The 24,237-nt window shown below is 44.3% G+C and overlaps 1 protein-coding gene across 1 annotated transcript in view; it reads left to right on the top strand.

Moving 5' to 3' along the window:
- The window catches only part of LOC114080875 (transmembrane protein 132B), a 322,273-nt gene extending 299,861 nt beyond the window's left edge, over window positions 1-22,412 (top strand). The window contains exons 6-9 of the mRNA XM_071612063.1: window positions 12,469-12,674; window positions 18,002-18,272; window positions 20,043-20,234; window positions 21,120-22,412. Coding sequence (XP_071468164.1) covers window positions 12,469-12,674; window positions 18,002-18,272; window positions 20,043-20,234; window positions 21,120-22,271 — 1,821 coding nt within the window. The 3' untranslated portion in view covers window positions 22,272-22,412. The remainder of the gene's footprint in view (window positions 1-12,468; window positions 12,675-18,001; window positions 18,273-20,042; window positions 20,235-21,119) is intronic.
- Window positions 22,413-24,237: the final 1,825 nt, after the last annotated feature.

Genomic DNA, 24,237 nt, shown 5'->3' with positions numbered 1-24,237 from the left:
TTTTGCATCTAGGTTCATTAGAGATATTGGTCTGTAGTTTTCTTTCTTTGAAGTGTCTTTGTCTGGTTTAGGTATCAGGGTGATGTTGGCCTCATAGAATGAATTTGGAAGTTCTCCCTCCTTTTCTATTTCCTGAAGTAGCTTGAAAAGTATTGGTATTAGTTCTTCTTTAAAGGTTTTGTAAAATTCTGCTGTATACCCATCCGGACCTGGGCTTTTCTTAGTTGGTAGTCTTTTTATGGTTTCTTGTATTTCCTCAATTGATATTGGTCTGTTTAGGTTTTCTATATCCTCCTGACTCAATCTGGGCAGATCATATGACTTAAGAAATTTATCTATGCCTTCACTATCTTCTAATTTATTGGAGTATAAGGATTCAAAATAGTTTTTGATTATCTTCTGTATTTCTGAAGTGTCTGTTGTGATATTGCCTTTTTCATCCCGTATGCTAGTAATTTGAGTTCTCTCTCTTCTTCTCTTCGCTAGCATCGCTAAGGGTCTGTCGATTTTGTTTATTTTTTCAAAGAACCAACTTTTAGTTTTGTCAATTTTTTCAATTGTTTCTTTTGTTTCAATTTCATTAATTTCAGCTCTGATTTTAATTATTTCTTGCCTTCTACTTCTTTTGCTGTTGTTTTGCTCTTCTTTTTCAAGGATTTTGAGATGAAGTATGAGATCATTTATTTGTTGGTTTTTTCTTTTTTTAAGGAATGAACTCCAAGCAATGAATTTTCCTCTTAGAACTGCTTTCAATGTGTCCCATAGATTCCGATATGTTGTGTCTGTGTTTTCATTTATCTCTAAGAATTTTTTAATTTCCTTCTTGATGTCTTCTATAACCCATTGATCATTCAGTAACCTATTGTTCATTCTCCAAGTGATGTATGCTTTTTCCTTCCTTCTTTTATCGTTGATTTTCAGTTTCATTCCATTATGATCAGATAAGATGCATGGTATTATCTCTACTCCTTTATATTGTCTAAGAGTTGCCCTGTGACATAATATATGATCTATTTTTGAGAAGGATCCATGTGCTGCTGAGAAAAAAGCGTAACTGCTTGATGTTGGGTGGTATACTCTATATATGTCAATTAGGTCTAGGTTATTAATAGTGTTATTGAGTTCTATAGTTTCCTTATTCAACTTTTGTTTGGAAGATCTGTCCAGTGGCGAGAGAGGTGTGTTGAAGTCTCCCATGATTATGGTATGGTGGTCTATTAGACTTTTGAACTTGAGAAGAGTTTGTTTGATGAACATAGCTGCACCATTGTTTGGGGCATAAATATTTATGATTGTTATGTCTTGTTGGTGTATGGTTCCCTTAAGCAGTATGTAGTGTCCCTCTTTATCTCTTTTGATTAACTTTGGCTTGAAATCTATTTTATTTGATATGAGTATGGACACTCCTGCTTGTTTCCGAAGTCCATATGAGTGATATGATTTTTCCGAACCTTTCACCTTCAGCCTATGTATGTCTTTTCCTATCAAATGCGTCTCCTGTAGGCAGCATATTGTTGGGTCTTGTTTTGTGATCCATTCTACTAGCCTGTGTCTCTTAATTGGTGAGTTTAAGCCATTAACATTTAGGGTTATTATTGAGATATGGGTTGTTCTTCCAGCCATATTTGTTTATTTCTGTTACTAAACATGGTTTGTTTTCCTCTTTGATTATTTCCCCCCCCCTTTACTGTCCTACCTCCCACTGTTGGTTTTCATTGTTATTTTCCATTTCCTCTTCCTGTAATGCTTTGGCGAGGATGTTTTGAAGAGATGGTTTTCTAGCTGTGAATTCATTAAACTTTTGTTTATCGTGGAAGGTTTTAATTTCATCCTCCATCCTGAAGCTTAATTTTGCTGGATACACAATTCTTGGTTGGAACCCATTTTCTTTCAGTGTTTGAAATATGTTATTCCAGGATCTTCTAGCTTTCAGAGTCTGTGTTGAAAGATCAGCTGTTATCCTGATTGGCTTACCCCTAAATGTAATCTGCTTCCTTTCTCTTGTAGCTTTTAAAATTCTCTCCTTATTCTGTATGTTGGGCATCTTCATTATAATGTGTCTAGGTGTGGATCTCTTATGATTTTGCACATTCAGCGTCCTGTAGGCTTCTAGGATTTGGGATTCTGTCTCATTCTTCAAGTCTGGGAAGTTTTCTTGTATTATTTCATTGAATAGACTGCTCATTCCTTTGGTTTGGAGCTCTGTACCTTCCTGTATCCCAATGACTCTTAAGTTTGGTCTCTTAATGTTATCCCATATTTCTTGGATGTTCTGCTCATGGTTTCTTAACAGTCTTGCTGAGCTGTCTATGTTCTTTTCCAGTTGAAATACTTTGTCTTCATTGTCTGATGTTCTATCTTCTAAGTGTTCTACTCTGCTGGTAGTATTCTCCATTGAGTTTTTAAGTTGGTTTATTGCTTCCTCCATTTCTAGGATTTCTGATTGTTTGTTTTTTATAACCTCTATCTCCCTGTATAGTTGATCCTTTGCTTCCTGGATTTGTTTGCGTAATTCGTTGTCGAAGTGATCTTTCATTGTCTGATTTTGCTGTTTAATGTCTTCCTTGATACTCCAGATCATCTGAAGCATGTATATCCTGAATTCTTTATCTGACATTCCATCTGCTGCAGCTGTTACCTCTTCTAAAGTTGCGTTGACCTGCATTGCTTGTGGTCCTTTCTTTCCTTGTCTTTTCATACTGCTTGCGTATCTTTCCTGCAGGTGCGGACGGCGGCTCTGCTCTCTCCTTATTCCAATTGGGGTGTCGTGGCTACCACGCCGGCAGGTCACTGGGCCTGTTCTGGGAGCTGGCGGCGGCTCTGTTCTGCCCCTACTCCAATTGGGGTGACGAGTGTACCACGCCGGCAGGCCACCGGGCCTGATCCGCCGGTCGGTTGCAGGTTTGCCTACCCTGCAGGCGCGGGCGGCGGCTCTACTCTGCCCCTACTCCAAATGGGGTGACGTGTCTGTCGTACCGGCAGGCCACTGGGCTTGTCCCGCTGGTCGGTCGCAGATATGCCCACCTTTCGGGCACGGGTGGAGGCTCTGCTCTGCCCCTACTCCAATTGGGGTGTCGTGACTACCCCGCCTGCAGGACGCTGGGCCTGTTCCTGGCACGGGCGGTGACTCTGCTCTGCCCCTACTCCAATTAGGGTGGTGTTTGTACCATGCCGGCAGGCTCCTGGGCCTGATCCGCCGGTCTGTTGCAGGTCTGCCTACCTTGGAGGCACGGGCGGCGGATCTGCCCTGCCCCTCCTACCACGCCTGCGGACCCCTGGGCCTGATCTGCAGGTTGATCACTGGTCTGCTCACCCTGCGGGCACGGGTGGCGGTTCCGCTCCGCCCCCACTCCAATTGGGGTCACGTGACCACCACACCAGCAGGGCCTGATCTGGGCGTGGGAGAAGGATCTGCTCTGCCCCTACTCCAGTTGGGGTGACGTGTGTACCACACTGGCAGGCCACTGGGCCTGACCCGCCAGGCTGTCACAGGTCTGTTTACCTTGCAAGCGCGAACGGCGGCTCTGCCCTGCCCCTCCTACCACGCCCATGTACCACTGGGTCGCGGGTCTGCCCACCTTGCGGGTGCGGGTGGCGGCTCCGCTCTGCCCCCTCTCCAATTGGGGTCACACGGTCACCACGCTGGCAAGCCGCTGGGCCTGCTCCGGGCGCTGGCAGCGGCCCGGCTCCTCCCCTCTGGCTCGACGACAAATTAGGAGACTCGGGTGACTGTGCCTCACCCCCCCTACCAGGAGACCAACTGCTTATGTCACCGCTGGTATTGATGAAGTTCTCTCCTCCGCCGCTTTCTGCTGACATCAGATCTCTGCCATGTTGGTATCCTATGCCAATGGCAGCATTTCGTTCCCCTTGCCGGGCAACCAAAGCAACGGGTGAGTCCTGACCGGCCCTCAGCAGGACCCGGACCGAGAAGCTGTTTCCGCGGGCTCCTAGCCCCGGTCCAGGGAAGTTCCGGGAGCCGGAACTCGGCCTCTCCGTGCTCGGTGTAAGCTCCTATAAGTGTAAGCTCCAAGAAGCAGTCCCCGCGGGCTCAGTTCCGGGAGCCGGAATTCGGCTGCTTAGTGCTTGGTGTATGCTCTGATAGGAGCAGGGTCCAAGAAGCAGCCTCCATAGGCTCTGCAGCCCTAGGCCAGGGCGGTTCCGGGACGGTTCCGGGAGCCGGAACTCGGCCGCCCCGCGCTCGGTGTTCGCTCCGATAAGATCAGGTTCTAAGAAGCACCCAGGCGCTGAACCCTAGCAATCTGTCTGCAAGCCGCAGGCGAATTGCAGCCTGAAATTACCTGTTCTATGGCTGAATGAGCTGCGGTCAGTCGAAAACAGGGAAGGTGACGTCAGTTTACCAACATGGTGGCTGCTGGCCTCCTCTGTGGTCTGACCGGTGTGGAGAACCGAGATGGACCGCTTCCTTCCCCCATCTCGAACCCAGAATTCAGCCCTGAGTACGGTGCTTTTGCGGCTGGCAGAAACTGCAGCGCTGTAACCCTGCGTCTCTATCCCAGCGCGCGCTGCAGACTCTAGCCGTGGGGCGATTTGCTGAATAAGCAGTGTTACCCTCCGTGCGACAAACCTCTCGCGTTTGAGTCCCCGTAGCCGATCCTCGTGCGATGGAAATCCTTCCTCCAGGTTCCGGAGCACCCCACTATTGCTGGAAATTCCTAACAAGATATCCTTTAGCCGTCCTGACTTGTCATACTCCCACACAGTGAAGCAGCACACGGGGGCAATGCACTCCCCTCGCCGCCATCTTCCTTCTCCCCCAAGCTTTTTGGTTCATATTTCAATTGACTAGGTTTTTCTTTTTGTCTGTTTTGGTATAAAATTTCAATATATTCTGTGAATTTTGTGAGCAACATACTACCTGTATCTGTAGTGTTCTTTCCTTCTAACTTAGTGTCACAGTTCTTGGGTTGGGGGAGGTGTCGTAAGGAAGAGGTTTAATGCACAGTCTCTAACCAATGGGTCGACAATTTGGCAAACACAGAGGACTGGTGATGCAGATGAAATTCCTGCTGCTTTCCTAAACAGAAAACGAAGGAAATTATGTCTTACAAGATCCCCAAGGAGATATTTTTACATCTGGAGAGTCCCCTTTGGTCTCTTTTATTCATGACTAATGTAGTTGCAAAAGTGTAATTTGACAGTAAAAATATTAACCTCTAAAGACAAGTTTCCTAAGATGACATTTACAAGCCATTTTACACATGCTTATAGATTAATGTGACACAAGTTGTCTGTTTCCAATCCTGTCCTCAGTTCTTCTTATATTAGGATTGATAGCATTTGGTTTTCAATGTTCCTCTTGGGGCTCAGACAGCCTTGAAGGTATCATTTAGAAAAATGATGGAAATCTGATTCTAATTTTTATCTCATCATAAATATCTCATCATTTATCTCCTAAAATTCGTCTGCCCCAATACACATGTACTCTGTGTAATTTCATATATAGGGATCTCAATTCCTAGTAAAAAGGCCAAATTGACCCCTGGGACTCCAAGGTCATACACGTAACAGCTTTGTGTTTTCTTACCTACTTTGTGTCTTCCCACTGTGTTTTCTCTAATGACCTTTGAAATTACTTTCATTTTTCTTTATGCCATCAGCATGAGACCTCGTTTAAGTGCCCCTGTTTCTCTTTCACCAAGATACACACTGCTTTTGGTGATGCCTGGGAGGAACAGGACCCAGAAGAACCGGTTGTGTCCTGGTCACAAATTCAGCATCTACTTATTGAATGCTTTCTACGCGCCCTGCACTGTGCCAGTGGAGTGAAGAGGAGACAGGTCCAGGACCACAGGCAGATTACCTTCAGGTGGAGTCCAGGGATAAGAATCAACCTGGAGCATTCCAAGAATAGCTACTGAGAAGCAAATGATGTAGCATAACAGAGCAATCTGGTGCAATCTACATAATGTAAATCATGCAACAATACCAAGCATAAGGAAATCGTGTAGTGTGTACTCAGGGGCACGCACAGCAAATTAGAGGAATGTGGAGTAACATAGATGGAGAGGGACACCAGAAGGGTACAGGAAGTTTGGAGTGGACAAGCCTAAAGGGAGGCCCTCTGAGCACTGGCCCTTGAGCTGGGGTCTTTGGCATGATCTTAGTGGTGACCATGAACATGGTCTTCACAATGGTGAAGGTCTCTAAGTCTGCCCTTCCGACAGAGCCGGTCCAGCAGCCTCTCCGGGACAGGGCCCAGGCAGCACCTGGGTTCCTTCCATCCTTCCCAGCTCACAGCGCCAGGCCCTGGCCAGCTCCCTGGAGGTTCTTGGAGCCTGGGGCAATCCTCCTGCTTTTCCATGAGACAACATCCGGTGGAAGGATGCGTCACTTCAGGAGTGTCTGGTGAAGGAGCCCTTTCCCAGAATCCCTAGCGGGCTTCTCACTCGGCATTGGCCAGGGTCGTACCACGTGCCTCTTCCTAGCCAATCAATGGAGGGGCAGCGAGGCTGAGGTGGGCGGAGCGCCGTGGTCTCCTGAAGAGAAAGGAAGCCATAGTGGTGTTAGAACCCAGGAGGTGCAGGCCGAGGGCTGCTGTGTGGTGAGTGGCCAGTGGGGTCCTGCCTGTGTGACCCCCAGGTCTGCGGACACGGTCCACACGGGGAAAAGCGGTGGAAGGACGGGGGCGAGATCGCTGCCTGTGAGTGGGGAAGCGGCCCTACGCCTCAGGGGATCAGCTGCCTCTGTGCGGCGTGAGCCCTGGGCATCTGGGCGTGGTCCGCCCGACCCCCTCACGAAACTGAGCATATGGCAGCCTTTTCGTGCCTGGATTCTGGACAGGTGAAGTGAGCATCCGGACCCCTCAGGGAGTAACGGTGGGGCTTGTTGTGTGGAGTGGCTGGAAGGGCCGGCAGTGATGCCCTGGGCAAAGGCGAGTTGCCCCCCAGGCGGTGGTCGTGTTGGAAGTTGTGGTAAAGTGACAGGGAGCACTCAGCTGGGGGTGTGTGCGTGGGACAGGTGACTCAAGAGTTTTCAGTGCAGTCTATGTTTCCACCAGTCACCACAAAAGTCCTCTGAATGTTGCTTTTGGGGTTACAAATAATTTTTAGAAAGCGTGAATTTAAAGATACAGAACCCGTAAGTAACAGGGCCAGCTGTAAATTGGTGAATCCATGGAGTGGGGAACTCTTGTTTTTTGTGTATCTGATATGGCCCCTGTATGTTTTCACGTATTCAGATGTTAGCACTCAATATGATAAGCCACATTAAATGAGCTGTTTTAGTTGAATCACACAAGGATGGAGAACATACATTTTTAAAGGGTATTTATATCCTTGGAGAGAAAAATGATAATAATATACAGAACTGCTAAATTCTTTCACTCTTTTACATTTTTAAATAATTAATTATTTTGTCCATTTCAGTTGTACATCAATTCCTGAAATACAAGGCAGGGTTAAATCTGCACATGCTCTGAAAGGGTGCAGAATCACTGCATTATGATTTCAATTCTAATGACAGAAAAAAACTCTCATGGTTTCCAAAGATGAAGTGTTCCTGGCAGTGAGATGTGGTTCAGAGTGATCCAAAGTGGAATTAGTTGTGGGTGGGAAGCAGTTGACAAAGAGGAACCAGAATTTTTCATAAATGTAGGAGAGTTGAGGTCTGTACTCTAAAAGGTAGGATTGGGAAAGTCCCAGCAATCGGTGACAACTACTTGCATCAGGGAGAAGGTGAGGGCAGAAGGGAACCTCCTAATATGTGCACTGCAGCCTTCTGATTGGCAGGGAACCAATGGATTGGTCTGCAAGGCATGGGCAGATTACATTCTTTTGCTCCAGAGGAATGGTTCCTCTTGAACCTCCACTTGCCCCAGTGTAGTGCTCCCATGGGAAGAGGGTCTGCTTTGTAATAGGACTTCTGTTACCATTCCTAAGTATCTAAATGGATGGCAGCCAGGTTTAACTTTGAGTCAGCATCATGGGATTTTAAAGTAAGAGCGTGACCCTCCATTCCATTTTTCTGCTCTAAATAGAAATCATATTCTGATTGTTCCCTTTCCTGGGCACAATAATGCAGATTTAAGTTCTTCTTTCATGCCCCCCAAAATAGCTGATTTTTTTTGCTCTTCATTTTCTCCCCTTTAAAAAAGTAAAGCAGAGAAAATGGGAAAGTATTCTTTTTTTCCTAAAATTTGAAGAATCATAGAAATGCCCTTTTCAGCTCAAATTGTAATTATGGAGCCAAGAGACTTGTTAGCTCCACTGTCTACTATCATCTTTTAAAGAAATTTTTAAAATTTGTTCTAATTAGTTATACATGATAGTAGAACACATCATACATAAATGGTTTATGTCTTCTCATTCTTCTGGTTTACATGATGTAGAGTTATATAGTCATGTGATCATATATGCACATAGGGTTATAATGTTTGATTCATTCTACTATCCTTCTTGCCCCTACACCCTCTCCCCTCTTCACTCCCCTCTGTACTAATCCAAGTACCTCCATTCTTCCCTAGTCCCCCCACCCCCTTATTGTGAATTAGCATCTGAATATCAGAGAAAATATTCAACCTTTGGTTTTTGGGGATGGCTTATTTTTCTTAGCATGATATTCTCCAGTTCCATCCATTTACCAGCAAAGGCCATAATTTTATTATTCTTTAAGCTGAGTAATATTCCGTTATGTTTCCATGCCCTACTTTCTTTATCTGTTAATCTGTTGAAGGGTACCTAGGTTGGTTCCATAGTTTAGCTATTATGAATTGTGCTGTTATAAACATTGATGTGACTGCATCACTGAAGTATGCAGATTTTAAGTCCTTTGGGTATAAACCAAAGAGTGGGATAGCTGGGTCAAATGGTGGTTCCATTCTAAGTTTTCTTGAGGAATCTCCATACTGCTTTCTGTAGTGGTTGCACCAATTTGCAGCCCCATCAAGAATGTATGACTGTGCCTTTTTCCCCACATTCTTGCCAACATTTATTGTTGCTTGTATTTTTGGTTATCACCTGTATCATCTTTTAAAAACAGTATTATTTTAATTCTATAAATTCATGGGTACTGTGTGATAATTTATGCTTAGATAGAGAACATAATGTTCAAATCAGGGTAGTTAACATTTTTATCTCAAACATTTCAAACTTTAAATGAACACAATAATTGTACATGTTTATGGGCCACAGTGTGATATTTCAATACATGTATACAGTGGGTACTGATCAAATCAGGACAATTAATATTTCCATTTTCTTCTCACTACCTTATAATTGGGGCCTTTGAGCTTTTCTCTCTGGTTAGACATAAAACATAATAGGTCATTGCAAAGACTTGTCCCCCAACTCTTTTGTAGAGCGCCAGAACGTATTACTGCTATCTAACTCTTTTGGTACACATTATCCAATCTCCCACTACCCACCCTTCAACACTTCTCAGCCTCTAGTAATCACTGTTAATATTTAGATTAACTTTTAAAAACATACATGCATAAAAACATGGAGTTTGACTTATTTCTCTTAATGTAATACCCTCTAATTCCACCCTCTTTGCTGTAAATGATGAAATATCATTCTTTTGTGGCTGAATAATATTCCATTATATACAACTGTGTGTATATAGCACAGCTTCTTTATCCTTTCATCCACTGATAGCATCTGGGTTGATTCCATATCAGCTACTGTGAACAGTGCATCCATGAATGTGGGTGGCAGGTATCTCTTTTATATGCTGATATCATTTCCTTTGGAGATATATCCAGAAGTGGATTATATAGTAGATCTATTTTTAGTGCCGCCATCTGTTCTCCATATGACTATTAGTTTGCGTTCCCATCAATAATGTATGAGAGTTTCCTCTCACTGACTCCTTGCCATCATTTGTTTTTTGTTTTCTTTTTGGTGATGACCACTCTAACTTTGGTGAGATAGTATTTTTTGATTCTTATGGCCCTGATGACTAATTAAGTTGAGGGATTTTTTCCCATGAATTTATTGGCCATTTGAATTTATCCCTTTAAAAATAGACATGCAGACCACTGGAACAGAATAGATTCAGAAATAACCCTATGTACTTACAGGCAAATGATTCTCAACAAAGGTGCCAAAAACATATGTTGGAGAAAGGAGAATGTCTTCAATAAATAGTGCTGGAAAAACTGGATATTCACTAGGAGGAGATTTAAATTTGACCTCTATTTCTTTGTATGAAAATAAACTTGAGGACTGGGGTTGTAGCTCAGTGGTAAAGCACTTGCCTGGCATGTGGGAGGCCCTGGTTTCATCCCCCATAACACAAACAACAACAAAAAATGACAATGAGAACAGAATGGGTAAGAAACTCAAATGTAAGATCTGAAACTATGCAACCACTAGAAGGAACCAGAGTAAACATCTTGTGACATTGGTATAGGCAATGACATTTTTCATAAGACCCCCAAAATACAGGGAATAAAAGTAAAAATAGACAAATAGGATTAGTAAAACTGAGAAGCTTCTATGCAGCAAACTTGCCATAGAGGGAAGAGACAGCCTGCAGAATGGGGGAAAATTTTTGCAAACGATGAATGTGACAGAAAGTTACTATAAGAAATATACAGGAACTTAAAATACTCAATAAGAATAGCCACATGAGCAACAACATCATCAACACAAAGTACTCCACAAATAACCCACTGTGATGCCAGGGCAGATTTGTTGCTCAGAAGAGCAGATTCTGGAGAGAAGGGGACCTTGGACTACTCCATTCTGACAGGGCAGAAGGGGACTCCAAAATGACCCAGTTGCTCTCTGGCTACCTCTGCACTGCTTTGTGGACCAGGGTTACTCAGTCAAGGTCACTGTGATTTCAGCTGATCTTCTAGTTAGTGGCCTAAGTGAAATACACTTATATATTCCCTAAGATGATGCTGATGTTGTGAAGTGGAAATGACAAGGTTCTTTCTCTGTGACTGGGATGAAGGGTGAGAATTTGGTTTGAATCTATGGTGAACTACCACATCCAGAAACGTGATTGGTGGGTGGTTGGAGGCCTCCTCTTCCTCCTCAGGGAGCACATTTATATTAGTACCATTTTGCAGGGGAGGGTGGTAATTTGTCTCAAATAACTTGGAGGTTTTCCCTGGGTGTGGAAGTTGATATTTCTGATGTCACTCTTGAGCCAATCACCTGATGATGCTTAGCAGGCAGTTGGGCTCCTGGGTCTGAGGCCTGGAGCAGAGGTCTGAGCTGCAGCTCCAGATCGAGGTGAAGAGTGGAGGAAGGGAAGTGTCAGGTTCTAGTTGGTAGCTTGTCAGACTGGCTGTGTGGTGCCATCACTGGTTGAGTTGTGAGCCTTGCCAGCGCCCAGTCTGATACAGACTTTTAAGAAAACAGCTCTGCTAATTTTTTTTTTTTAGTTTTTTTTTTAGGTGGACGCAATATTTTTATTTATTTATTTTTATGTGGTACTGAGAATCAAAACCAGTGGCTCATGCATGCTAGGCAAGTGCGCTACCACTTGAGCCACATCCCCAGCCCCAGCTCTGCTAATTTTAACCAAGATTGGTTTTTGGACTTTTGACTTCTGGAACTTCAAGATAATAAGCTTATTTTGTTAAGTTAAAAAAAGTTGTCAGACCTCTGGCCAGTTATGTTGTAGCCTCAGTTTCTTCATCTGTAAAATGAGATTCTGGCCCCTTTGCAGTTTTGTGATCTGTTGTGAATTGATGGTTTATTTTCTGTCTCCTCTTCATGACGTGATGCCTACTCCTTCCCCTTCCCTCATCTATATGTTTTCCTGATGGGCCAGGAGAGCAAGGCAGCAACATTTTATTTGCTTATCCTGAAGATGTGAATTGAAATGGAGCCTTAAATTGTCTAATTCTGAATCTGTGAGTGGATCAATTAAAGGAGGAGCCTCCAAACGCTGAGTCAAAAGACCATGCTAAAATGCTACATCCTTACCACTATTCTGCAAAATTATAGTTTAATGGGGCAAAAATAATTGCATCTATGTTTCTAGCACATTTCATGAGTGCTTTGCCTCATGGATTTACCAGAATTTCAATCTAGTACAAAGCTCTCTTGGTTTTTCAGAAGATCCTCTTTATGGCTTGAGTTAAGTATGTTTTTATGTAACAAAAACCTTTTGTGCATCTTCTAATATGGTGCCAGAGTGAAACAAATTGCACCTGGTGTTTGATTGGTGGTGGTTTGAGTTATTGAAAAAAGGTAAGATAAAGAAAAAGCACATAGCAAAAGCAACAGAGGTTGTGTAACTCCATTAAATTATGTTTACGGGTTTACTTGTCAGAGTTTTGTAACAAAATGGTTTTTCTGGAGTCTGTTTATCAGTATTTGTCACTAATTAGTGCCTACAAATTACCCTTTTATGGGAGTCATGTTCTTGCGGTCATCCTGGTGTCTTAATAATCAGAGCTGTAACTGCTCACGTGCTTTGCTGTTGTTAGGTTTTGCTTGTGCTTTTCTTTCTGGTGCATCTCATGGTTCTCTCTCTTCCCCAAAGGTTTCCAACAACTGTGACTCCATTTTCGTGAATGGGAAGGAAATGAAGAGTAAAGTGGACACGATAGTGAACTTCACCCACCAGCACTTCACCTCCCAGGTGGAAGTCACTGTCTGGGCGCCCCGACTCCCCTTGCAGATTGAGATCTCAGACACAGAGCTGAGCCAGATCAAGGGTTGGAGGATCCCGGTGGCCTCCAACAGAAGGTGAGGACCATACCACAGTGGGATACAGTGGTCTGTGCTTGGGGTTCAGATGAGTCTGTCTTGGGACTCACTCACATTTTAGTATTAACACCTTCTAGAGTAGTTGTGAGGATTCAATGAGATGATAGGTGTGCCTAGCACGGGGCCTGGCATTGGCTCAGCTGTTTTCCATCCCCATCTCACTCCCGTTCATTCTTGTGTTCCTCTTCCTTAGTCTCCCTGCTCATGGATGTTGGTCATTTCTCATGGACACAATGCAGGGATTAAGACTGTGAGCTCTGGAGTGAGGCTGACTGAGTTTTAAACCCTGGTTTTCCCACTTAAAGCTCTGTGAACTTGTGGCTTCACCTGTCCATTCCTCAGTTTCTTTATCTGAATTGAGAATAATATTACTGAAAAGTTGTCCCAAGAATTCAGTGATGTGATGCGTACTCCAGTAGACAGAATTCTAAAGATGAACTGCTTGCTCTCCAAGATTCCCATCACCAAACACTGATCTGATAGGGTGGTGAGGGGACTTCACAGAAATAGCTACAAACAACTGATCAATGGAGAGTACCCTGGTGGGCCAGACCCATCAGATAAGCCATTTGAGAGCAGAACATTCTCCATAGCCAATAGCATAGTGGAAGTGGGAGGGATTTGAAAGTGTGAACATTTGGACAGGGTGTTGCTGGCTTTGAAGATGGACTGAGCCACATTTCAAGGAGAGAGGGTGACAGTATTTAGGAGCTGGGAGTAGCCTGAGGATGCGCACCAGTCAGAAAATGGGGGCCCCAGTCCTTCAACAAAAGGATCCAAATAACCTGCAACAACCAGACAGATCCTAGAGGTGGGCTCTTCCCTTACATCTGCTCATCAGGGTCAAGGCCAGAAACAGGAGAGGAAAGGCCAAGGTTGGCCTGAGTTGCAACAGGGAAGGTGGTGATGGCGCTCAGAATGTGAGAGGAGCATCCTGGGGAAATCACTCACTGCACAGACAACTGCAGGGCTGGTAGAAATCTAGACTTCAGAATGCTGCCACTGAGGGCCTGGAGGGAATTGAGGAAGACCGATCCTTGCTAGGTGGCCGCAGAGTGCTCAGCAGAGCTGGGTACTGCCGGTATGTGGAAAGCAAGTGAGGCTGGCTATGGCTGAGGAGGTGATGGGTGTGCACCTTGGAGTCTTCTTGCTACATATGGTAAAATGCAAGAGGAGAGGTAAATGGAGGCAGGACTGTTAAAAAGGAACAGGACCTGAGGATGTTGAAGTTTTTAGCATCACTAGATGGCCAGCTATGGGAAAAGCAAGAGACTCCCTGTTGGAAAAGTGGGCCCTTCAGCAGAGGCCGAGGATGGGACTCAAGACTCTTCCCTGAAACCTGAAGGACAGGCCCAGAGCTGACTGCCTGTGTGGCTTCTTGATCTTGGCTCACCCTCACCTCTTCCAGGGCTGTGCATTCTGCCTTTTGGGCAAAACTAGCAGGGAAGGAGTGGGCACCCCATGGTGTCCGAAACAGATCACCTGGGCTCCAAGCCCAAGTTGTCATTAGAGCCAAAGCCCAGAAAAGCCCATCAGCACTTGTGCACTAAAACAGAACAAAGTTACTAAAACAGGTTTTAGTAGGATCCAGGGTTTTCTATCATAATATTCAGAATGCAGAAGAAAATTGAAAATCACTTGTTATACCAAGCAGGGAGAAAAAAACAAAGCTCTCAGTGAGGAATTACAAATAGCCCCAAAACAAAAAACAAAAAACAAAACAAAACAAAACAAAAAATTAGAAAATCTCAGCAAGCACATGTACTCATGATAAAGAAGAAGATGTAAATCATAGGACTGAAAAAGAGAGTAACTGTCAGTGGGGCTGTCAGAGGATCAAGTCAGTGGAGGGCAGACAAAAGAATTTACTCAATATGAGTAAGAGAGAAGTAGGTTGGGAACAAGCGAACAGAGCTTCAGGGACTTGTGAACAATGACAAAAGATCTAAAGTTCTGTAATTAGAATCTGAGGAGACAGGAAAGGGTATAGGGATGAAACAGTATTTGAAGAAATAGTGGCTGAAAACTTCCCAAATTTGACAAAAGACACAGCTTATGGATTTGAAAAGTTGGGAAATCACAAAAGTGACAAATCCAAAGAAATCCATGCCAAGGCAAATCATAATTAAGCTTGTGAAACTTAGAAGACAAAGGAAGAATCTTAAAAACATCCAGATATTACACTAATTTGAATGAATATGAATTTCTCACCTGAGACTAAGGAGGCCAGAAAGACGTGGCACATTTTTCCAATGGTGAAAGAAAAGAACTGTCAGTCCTGAATCTATATCTGGAAAAAGTATTCTTCAAGACTGAAGGGGAAATAAAGACATTCTTACATGAAGAGAGACGGAATTTATTTCCAGGAGACCTACTCAAAGAATGGCTGGCGGAGCTTCTCCAAAGAAAAAGAAAATGATAACTGAAAAAGATTTGGAACTTTGAAAAGGAAAAAAGAATGACAGAATCAGTGAAAATTAAATAGGATAGAAGTCTTCCTGAATTCATGAATTTCTTAAATTATATTTGACAATCATATTTGGTTGAAACAAAAACTTAGGACCTCATCAATGTGGTGCTTAAAGCACATAGAGGAAGTCTTTAAAACAATTGTTTGTGGAAGCAGGGAGGCCAAGGAACCTAAATGGAATTAAGGTGCCTACCTTACAAGTGGTCAAACTTTGTTACCAGGCCAAAATAAGTTATGCATGGAGGTTAAATTGCACACCCATGCATGCATACAGGCACAAGTGACTCTAAAGTTGGTGAAATCTGAATGAGCTCTGTGTGTGCCAAGGCCAATTGCTTGGTTTTGGTATTGTCCTCTCATTACAAAGATAGTCACTTTGCAGTACTGGGTAATGAGTGTATGGGATCTCTCCATACTTTTTTTTTCTTTCAGTGAATTTGTGATTATTTCAAAATTAAAAGTTAAAAGAATTAATAGAATACAGTTTATCTTAACCTAACAGAACTGTTTTATTTCAATAATTCAGAACTTCTAAAAGTTCACGTATTTACTGACAACTTTTATCATACTGCCACCTTTTAATGAAGTGTAAAATATACTTTATAATGCACTTCTTTCAGTTTTATCCACTTAATTAAGGGTAACTTCTCATCACTAGCACAAAAAAGACAGCTGGTATCATTTCTTATAAAATAAATTGTATCAAAAATTAATACAAATAAAACAATGTTTTAAATTTCTGAGTAGATGCTGTCTCTCTGTGGGTCTTTGTTAAGTATCAGGACAGCATTTAAAGACTTTGTAGCACTGAACAGAAACAGTGCTGGTGATGTATTCTGATGGACTCAAAAATAGAATGGGAATGATTTTTCAGTATGTCACAATGTTTTTAATGCTGTGTCCCTTTCCCTCTGAAGGCATCTCTCTTACCCATAAAGATCTTTACTTCTCGCTTCAGGAAACTGGAATTGCTGGTCACAGTGCTGGTTCAAGGAGGCAGATTGACCTATTGTGAATAACACATATTTCAGAAATCAAATGGAACTGAATGCAAGCCTGCTAGTTAGCAGTTGTCGCGTGTTTTAGTCAGTTTGGGTCACTGAGATCAGAAGACCTGACAAGAACAACATAGAGAATGACAAGTGTATTTCAGCTCATGGTATCAGAGGTTCAGTCCATGGTCAGCTAACTCCATAGCTCTGGGCCAGAGGTGAGGCAGACCATCATGTCAGAAGGGCAGGGAGGAAGAAAGCAGCTCAGGACGTGGTAACCAAGAAGCAGAGAGAGTACCACACTCAGCAGGGACAAAATATAAACCCCTAAAGCCTACTCCCAGTGACCTGCCTCCTACAACTACACCCCACTGCCTACAGTTACCACCAGTTAATACATATCAGTGGATTAATAGGTCACAGGTCTCATAATCTGATTTTTTCACCTCTGAACATTCTTTCATCGTTCCGTACATGAGCTTTTGGGAATGCCTCAGATCTAAACTGTAACACATGTGTTAACCACTGTGAGCCTTTTGTCATAGCCACAGTGAAGATGAGGTTAGTTGTAGAACCAGTGAGGACGCACACAAGGACAACCAGATTGGGCTTGGCCCTGCCTCTGCACATGATCAGTTACGTGGCCCCTTTCTTATCCACATGATCAGGATAGCAGTCCAACTTCAGTCTTCAAGTTTTGTGAGGAATGAATGAGTTAAACATGTGGCTGTTGTAAAGTCAGGTGTCATTGTGGAGAGACTAGGCCCATAGTAGTTGTAACAATAGTACATAGGAATTGCTGTCATTTCATTCCCTGATGTATTCCTCCTCACTGGTGGTCACAGACTAGGCAACAGCCATGAATCAAAGTCCTCTCCTATGAGGCCACAGGAGAGGTTCTTCTTTAGGGGAAGGTTCTGGAATTGCAGAACCAGAGGATTTCTCAGGGTGGGCTGTGGATAGATGGAGAGCATGTGCCAGGATTGGAGGAAGGGCCAGAGCCTTGGTGAAGGAAAGCAAAAGCCAGAATGGGCGAAAGGAGACATCCACTCACAAGTTTTACCAGTAACACGAGCAGCTTTGCTCCCAGAGCAGTACTTGTGGGGAGGGCAGGATGTGCCAGGGGAGAGCACTCTGGCACCCCAAGGGCCTAAGCAGGAGGAAGCTGCTTCTGTGGAGTCCACTGGCCCAGACCAGTGAGGAGTGGGAAATGAGAGCAGGCCAAGCCCACTGGCTCCTGGTTTATCTTTGCAGTTCCTAAGGGGCTTTCCCAGTGTCTTCACACCTTGATGTCCTTGGTCCTTGATCTTTATACTCCCAAAGGGGAGGAACAGGCAGCCATTCTTATTTTCATTTTCAACATGAGGTACCTGAGCCCATGGGAGAGCAGAGCACCTGGCTCAAGGCCCAACAGGGAGTGCAAGCAGGAATCCAGACAGCTCCTCTGTCTCAGGACCTCGCATTTCTGCTTCAGAAGCCATGGTCTTGCTTCATTTCCACATGGGGAATCGTATTTTGATGCCCACTTTCCAGAAGGCAAAGAGCAGAGGCTCCATTTCTGCCTGTCTGGTCTGGAGTCTCCTGTGGCAGTGGACCAGGGAAGCCAGGGTGCACTTGCTGTCCACCTTCTAAGTGTGAAGCAGCCTGTGTGGCTCACAGTGACTGCTGAAAAGGTATTGAATGAATTAACTGCTGAAAGTTGAGTGAATCAATGGATGAACAGATTTGGCCTGAGAAAAGCCACTTTATTTCACTCTGCGCCGTCACCTGGACTCTAAACCAGGGGCACATGACACTCCTTCCCAACAAGGACGCTTACTCTGTTGTGGTCTGTTTGTGTTCAGGCCCACCCGGGAGAGCGAAGACGAGGAGGACGAGGAGAAGAAGGGGCGAGGCTGCTCCCTGCAGTACCAGCATGCCCTGGTGCGCGTCCTCACCCAGTTTGTGACTGAGTCATCTGACTTGGGTCAGCTGACCTACATGTTGGGCCCAGATTGGCAGTTTGACATCACTGACCTTGTGACAGAGTTCATGAAGGTGGAGGAGCCCAGAGTCGCCCAGTTACAGGATGGCAGGACCCTGGTTGGTCGGGAGCCGGGAATCACCACTGTTCAGGTACAGGGGGTTCATGTTTTGCCACCTCTCCAACACCAGTACCTGCTGATGATGCAGGCAAATGCTGCTATGCAGGGGTGTGCACATGTGTGAGGGTGATTGTGCAAATGTGCAGATACCGAGTCTGCCTGTAACAGAATCATGAGAAGCAATAGAGTATTCACCAATTTTACTAACCTAAACACATTTTGTATTTTAGAGAGGGTTGAGAAAAATGCCTGATCTGTTTTTACCAGAGAAAGCTAAATGAAACACATAGTGTAAGTCACCCTTTTCCCAATATGACACTGTTTTTTTTTTTTTTAATCTGTACTAGGAGGTGGTAGAACCTCTGAAAGCAAATTTCTCCTCAACCTTGACATTTAACCATTTAGCTATATTATACCTTTAACAGTAGGCAAAGATTTTTTAAAGCATGTATTTGGCTATAAATCACAAAGAATCTATAGTTAAAAGCTCTCTATTTTCATCATACTAATAGTAAAATAATTTCTGATTTTGGCAAGATTAAAAAAGAAAAAGTCACAGCTTGTTTTATTTTTGCAAATTTAAAATGTTACTGCTCATAGTTAATTATGTCTTATTTTAGGTGTTGCCAAAGTTAATTTTCGACAAAGTTGAATTAAATATGTAACATTCTATATTCGTGTCTATTTCTGTGTAATATATTACCACCAATTTAACATTTCAAGACAACAGTAGTTTATTAAGTTATATTCTGTGGGTACACAGTCCTGGTGGGTGGGCTGGTTCTATGCTTAAGGCTGAGATCCAGGTGCTGGCTGGGTTTGGCCCTTAATCTTGGAGTTTTGGGAACTCATTGGCTTTTAATCTCATTCAGTTTCTTGGAAGAACTTAGCTCTCTTATAGTTATAGCACTGAGGTCACAGTTTCCTTACTGTCAGCCAGGTGTTGCCCTGTCCTCTAAGAGGACCCCTCCATTCCTTCTCACATGGTCCCTCTCTCATCAGTAATGGCTGGATTCAGTCCTTCTCACACTTAGAGTCTGAATTCTCCTGCTACCAGCTGGGGAACGCACTCTGCTGTTAAGGGTTTCTGTATAATTCGGGAGACCCCTGTTTTAGAGCCAGCTATGCCATATAACAGTGTGATTGTAGAGTGCTTTCTCATTGTGTTTGAGGTTAAGGTCAACATTTAGGGGGACTATTCTAGAAATTGTGCCTTTGACATATTCCTGTCCCGGTTTCAGTCTCCCATGGTTGCACATTAGATGGTAAAGTGGTAGGAACAGCTCCTTAGGACATGACTATTCCCTGCCCCACTTTAACTGTTCATCCAGTTATCCCACAGTGGTCCACACAGTGATCATATTGTCCCATGATAGGTATCTAACCTGCCCATTGGAAGGGATGTGAGCAGAAGAGGGCTGAGCACCATTTCCTTCAAAAGAGTTGACCACAGGCCACTGCTTTCAAAGCCTGAATGTCGGTTGTTGGGAAAGTGCTACTCTTTGAGTGCTGAGTACGAAGGCAGGCAATTTGAGTTATTGCCTCTAACTTAAAACAAGCTTATCTCAGAAAATACACTGTTGTTATCATGGCATGAATCCCAAGAAAGGAAGTGGATTAAGGTGACCTTTATAAAACTCCTTCAAGTGCTAAGTTTAATTGGACAATGGCAGGATGCCTACATAAGCAGTCTTCCTGTGTGCACTCTGTAGAGCACTGCAAAGTCTCCCGAGGCCCCGCCAGCTCCAGGACTTGAAATTGTCACGTGGGCAGAGACCGCGCTTTCTCACTTACTCCCCAGGTCCTCTCACCTCTCTCTGACTCCATCCTGGCTGAGAAGACAGTGATTGTCCTGGATGACCGCGTCACCATCGTGGAGCTGGGCGTTCAGCTGGTGGCTGGCTTGTCCCTCTCCCTGCAGCCTCACAGGATGGACCGAAGGGTCATCGTCTCCACAGTGGCTGCCCAGGATGTCCTCCAGGCCCCACAGCAGGTGAGAGCCTGGAGGCCTGTGCCCTGGTCCATGGTCAGCTCCTCTCCAGGTCGTTTTGTCCTACACAGAGGGTCAGCAGGGTCTTGCAGCCCCTTGCAGCCCCTTGCTGTTCTTGGAGCTGCTTCCTGCATCTCCCCCAGCACATGGGGTCTAGGAAAGCGTGCAGAGATGGAGGCTCATTTCCTCTGCCATTTGTTCTCCAGCAGGATAACCTGTGATAGGCATAGTCTGCTGTTGGACTGTGAGCTGAGGGCCATGTTTTTTTACCTTGGCCAAACCAAATGGGTAATTTTTGATACTGCATCTTGCTAAGTTGCTGAGACTGGCCCTGAACTCATGATCCTCCTGCTTCAACCTCCTGGTTGGCTAGGATTACAGGTGTGCATCACTGTGCCTGGCTGTTGCAAATCATTTATAAAGATAACCGAGGCACTGGGCCATTCAAGCAGTCCAACTTCATAATCCATCGTTTACCAAGAAATTTACCAGAGTGCGTTTTGCTTCATCAGTATTGGCTTCCTAATAAAGAAGGTTCAAAGCGATATTATCTTTAGCAGTAGCCTGATTAGTTGCACCTAAAATTGATTCAGATAAATTGCCTGATCTTTCAAAGTGTTTTTAGAAAGGTCAAAGTCAAATTCTTTGATATGGCATGCAGTAAATTAATTTACACTTTAGTGCATTCATGAAAGATTATTATTTATTTCTCATACCAGTGGAGCTCCTGCAGATTATTGATGCCAGTTCAAGGCATGACAAGAACTGTTAAAGATTATAAAATGGAAGATTTTTTTCTACATATACTTAAAAGCGTTTATATAGGAAATCTTGCTTATGTTGTAAATTTGAAGGGAGCTGATCATGCTTTGATTTCGTTTCCCTCAGGAAGCCATAGTCAGTTCTTGGATTTTGTTCAGTGATGGCTCCGTGACACCTTTAGACATTTATGATCCCAAGGATTTTTCCATAACTGTCTCATCATTGGATGAAATGGTGGTGTCTGTCCAGCCAAACTTGCAGTCCCAGTGGCCAGTTGTGGTTGCAGAGGGCGAAGGACAAGGGCCCCTGATAAAGTTGGAGATGATGATCAGCGAGCCTTGCCAGAAGACCAAGAGGAAGAGTGTTCTTGCTGTGGGTAAAGGAAGTGTCAAGGTCAGGTTTGCACCAGGCATCGAGGAGGAGCACCGAGGAGGCAGCAATGACATTGAGGGTGTGAACCGGGAATACAAAGATCACCTGAGCAACTCCATAGAGCGGGAAGGGAGCCAGGAGCGAGCAGTCCAGGAGTGGCTCCAGCGTGGGGGCCCTGCTGGCCCAGAGGACAGGACCAACAGGAGCACAACCCTGCCGCTGCCTGGGGAGGGGAAGGACAAGAAGCTACTCAAGAGTGGTGGTGCAGACGCCTTCACCAGCTTCCCCACCCAGGGGAAGTTTCCAGAATCCAGTAACCCTAGTGACCTTACAGTGGCCTCCAGGGGCTTGACGGACTTGGAGATCGGCATGTACGCCCTACTCTGCGTCTTCTGCCTGGCCATCCTGGTCTTCCTGATCAACTGCGTGGCGTTTGCCTGGAAGTACAGACACAAAAGGCTTGCGGTGAGCGAGCAGGGCAACATCCCCCACTCCCACGACTGGGTCTGGCTTGGGAACGAGGTGGAGCTTTTGGAGAACCCAGTGGACATCACGCTCCCCTCGGAGGAGTGCACGACCATGATAGACAGGGGGCTGCAGTTCGAGGAGAGGAACTTCCTGCTGAACGGAGGTTCCCAGAAGCCCTTCCACAGTCAGCTGCTCAGACCTTCTGACTATGTCTATGAGAAAGAGATGAAAAACGAACCTGTAAACTCTTCTGGCCCAAAGAGGAAGAGGGTCAAGTTTACTTCCTACACCACCATCCTCCCTGAGGATGGGGGCCCGTACACCAACTCCATCCTGTTTGACAGTGATGACAACATCAAGTGGGTCTGCCAGGACATGGGACTGGGGGACTCACAGGACTTCAGAGACTATATGGAAAGACTGCAGGACCAGATGTAAACTCCTTTCTTATGTTGTATTCACCTTTATGCCTTCTGTTTTCTGAACGGTGGAGCAGTGAGTCTGATCAGCAATAGGGTGACTTCACAAAGCTGAGTTCGTGGAGGTCTGGAGGGGGCCCTTTCTAAGCATGTTTCAGAGGCCTGGAGAGTTACGTCAGCTGGGTTTTAAGCTGGGAAATGCCTCTAAAACAGCTACATGTAGGGACTGGAGAAATTCTAAGACAACAGTTTTGCCTATAGCCTGGTACCAGCTCAGTACAGGTAGAGTAAACCCGACCCCACAGACATTGTTAGTCATCTCATGGCGAATGGCTGTGGTAGTGAGGAGAGATTTGGATGGTGATTTTCCTGTTCCTAGACCTTTTAAAGCACAGTGGGCAGGTACAGCCCGTGGCCTGGGTTTGGACACACATGAGAGGTGACTGAATGTAGCTATCCTTATTTGTTAGGAGTGCTGCTCAGTATTTTTATATACATTTCCACCTGCACCTGTTCCTTTGACCTCTGGAATATTTTTTGAAACATGAAGAGAAGAAATTTCAGTCTTTGAGATCTGTGTGATTTACAAATTGAGTTTTATTCCCTGGGATTTGCCGCGTCATGTCATTTCCTGGGTCTCCATACAGGATGTCAGGTTTTTCAAGTTTTGAGCACTTCTTTCTTTAGTGACAGCATCTAAGAAGCTTATTCTCACTTTCTTTTTCCTACCTTTTGCTGTTGAACTTTCTTGTGTATGACTGGGACAGGGGTTTTGCTTAAAATGTTGATATCCAGTGAGGGAGGGTCATCTCTTTACATTTTTCTATGTGAAGTTTAAAACAACTTGGAGGAAAGTTGTGAACACACACATTTATTTTTGTCCTCTGTTTGCTAAGAATCCTGGGGAGCTCCTGGAGTACACTGCTGAGGGCAGAAAGCCCCTAGGGAGCAGTGATTATGCAGGTTCTTTGTAGTCAACACAATGTACCATACAAACTGAATCTAAAGGTAGAATCCATCTACATTTGCGCTGAAGGGAAATTGCCCAGGAAATAGCTTCCAATTAAACTTTCCATTTTACCAGAAAAAAAATTAAATGATGTTTCAAGTTAGCAATACATATAAATTATCCATACAATAACTAACTTCACAGGTGTGCATTTGTGGTAAAAGCAATGGGTTTCCCCCAGAATTCACAAAAATAAATGACTGTTCCAGAGCCCAAGAAGCAGCTATTATGAACAAACTATAGCTATTGAAAAATCAAAGTGCTAAGAGGAAAAAAGTGATTCTTGTATAATTTTTAAATAAAAATATTTAGAATCATCATGAATCATCATCTCAAAGCAAGAATTTCAGATTAGCAAAATGCGACATTTTTATTTGTTAAAATGCTATAGGTGGAAAAGCAGACACTGGACTAATCTGTCTCATTATGAGTTAACTGAGCCATTTGCATCCCTAAGAAATGGAATTTGAAAGGCCCAAAGTAGGAGGCACTTGCAACAAGTCACCCTTACTCCCAGTGGCTGACAACTGAGCTATTCAAAAGAGAATTGTTTTCATTCAATTGCTCTCTTATTTTAGATTCTCATGGATGGGAACTTGACAACTCAGCCTCTTGTAGCCATGAAGCAGCAACCAGAAATTTCTCCTATATCTCTTGCATGCCACAGACAGGGCTGAAATTGCAGGTGGTATAGTGGTGACCTCAGAGGCTGGTATTGGATTGGTTTTATAAGTATTTAAAATGGCGCTTAGGAGCTGAAGCCAGGAACTGCAGAGAGCTTCAACTTAACTGGAGAATGAAGCAGAATACCTAGGCCTTAACTGCAAAAGGAGTTTGCAGGACAGCTGGCGCCTTTTAGGAAGAGCTCCCTGGTTAGCCAGTGGCCTTTCAGAGGGTTTAGTGGGAAGGTAGCACAGAACAACTGTGAGGACAGAAGAGAGTTCATGCCTGATGGACGCACAGCCAAGCTATCCAG

The sequence above is a fragment of the Marmota flaviventris genome, chromosome 1 (assembly GCF_047511675.1).
Source record: "Marmota flaviventris isolate mMarFla1 chromosome 1, mMarFla1.hap1, whole genome shotgun sequence".
In the NCBI taxonomy this organism is placed as follows: Eukaryota; Metazoa; Chordata; class Mammalia; order Rodentia; family Sciuridae; genus Marmota; species Marmota flaviventris.
This window is presented reverse-complemented; position numbering and strand designations above follow the sequence as displayed.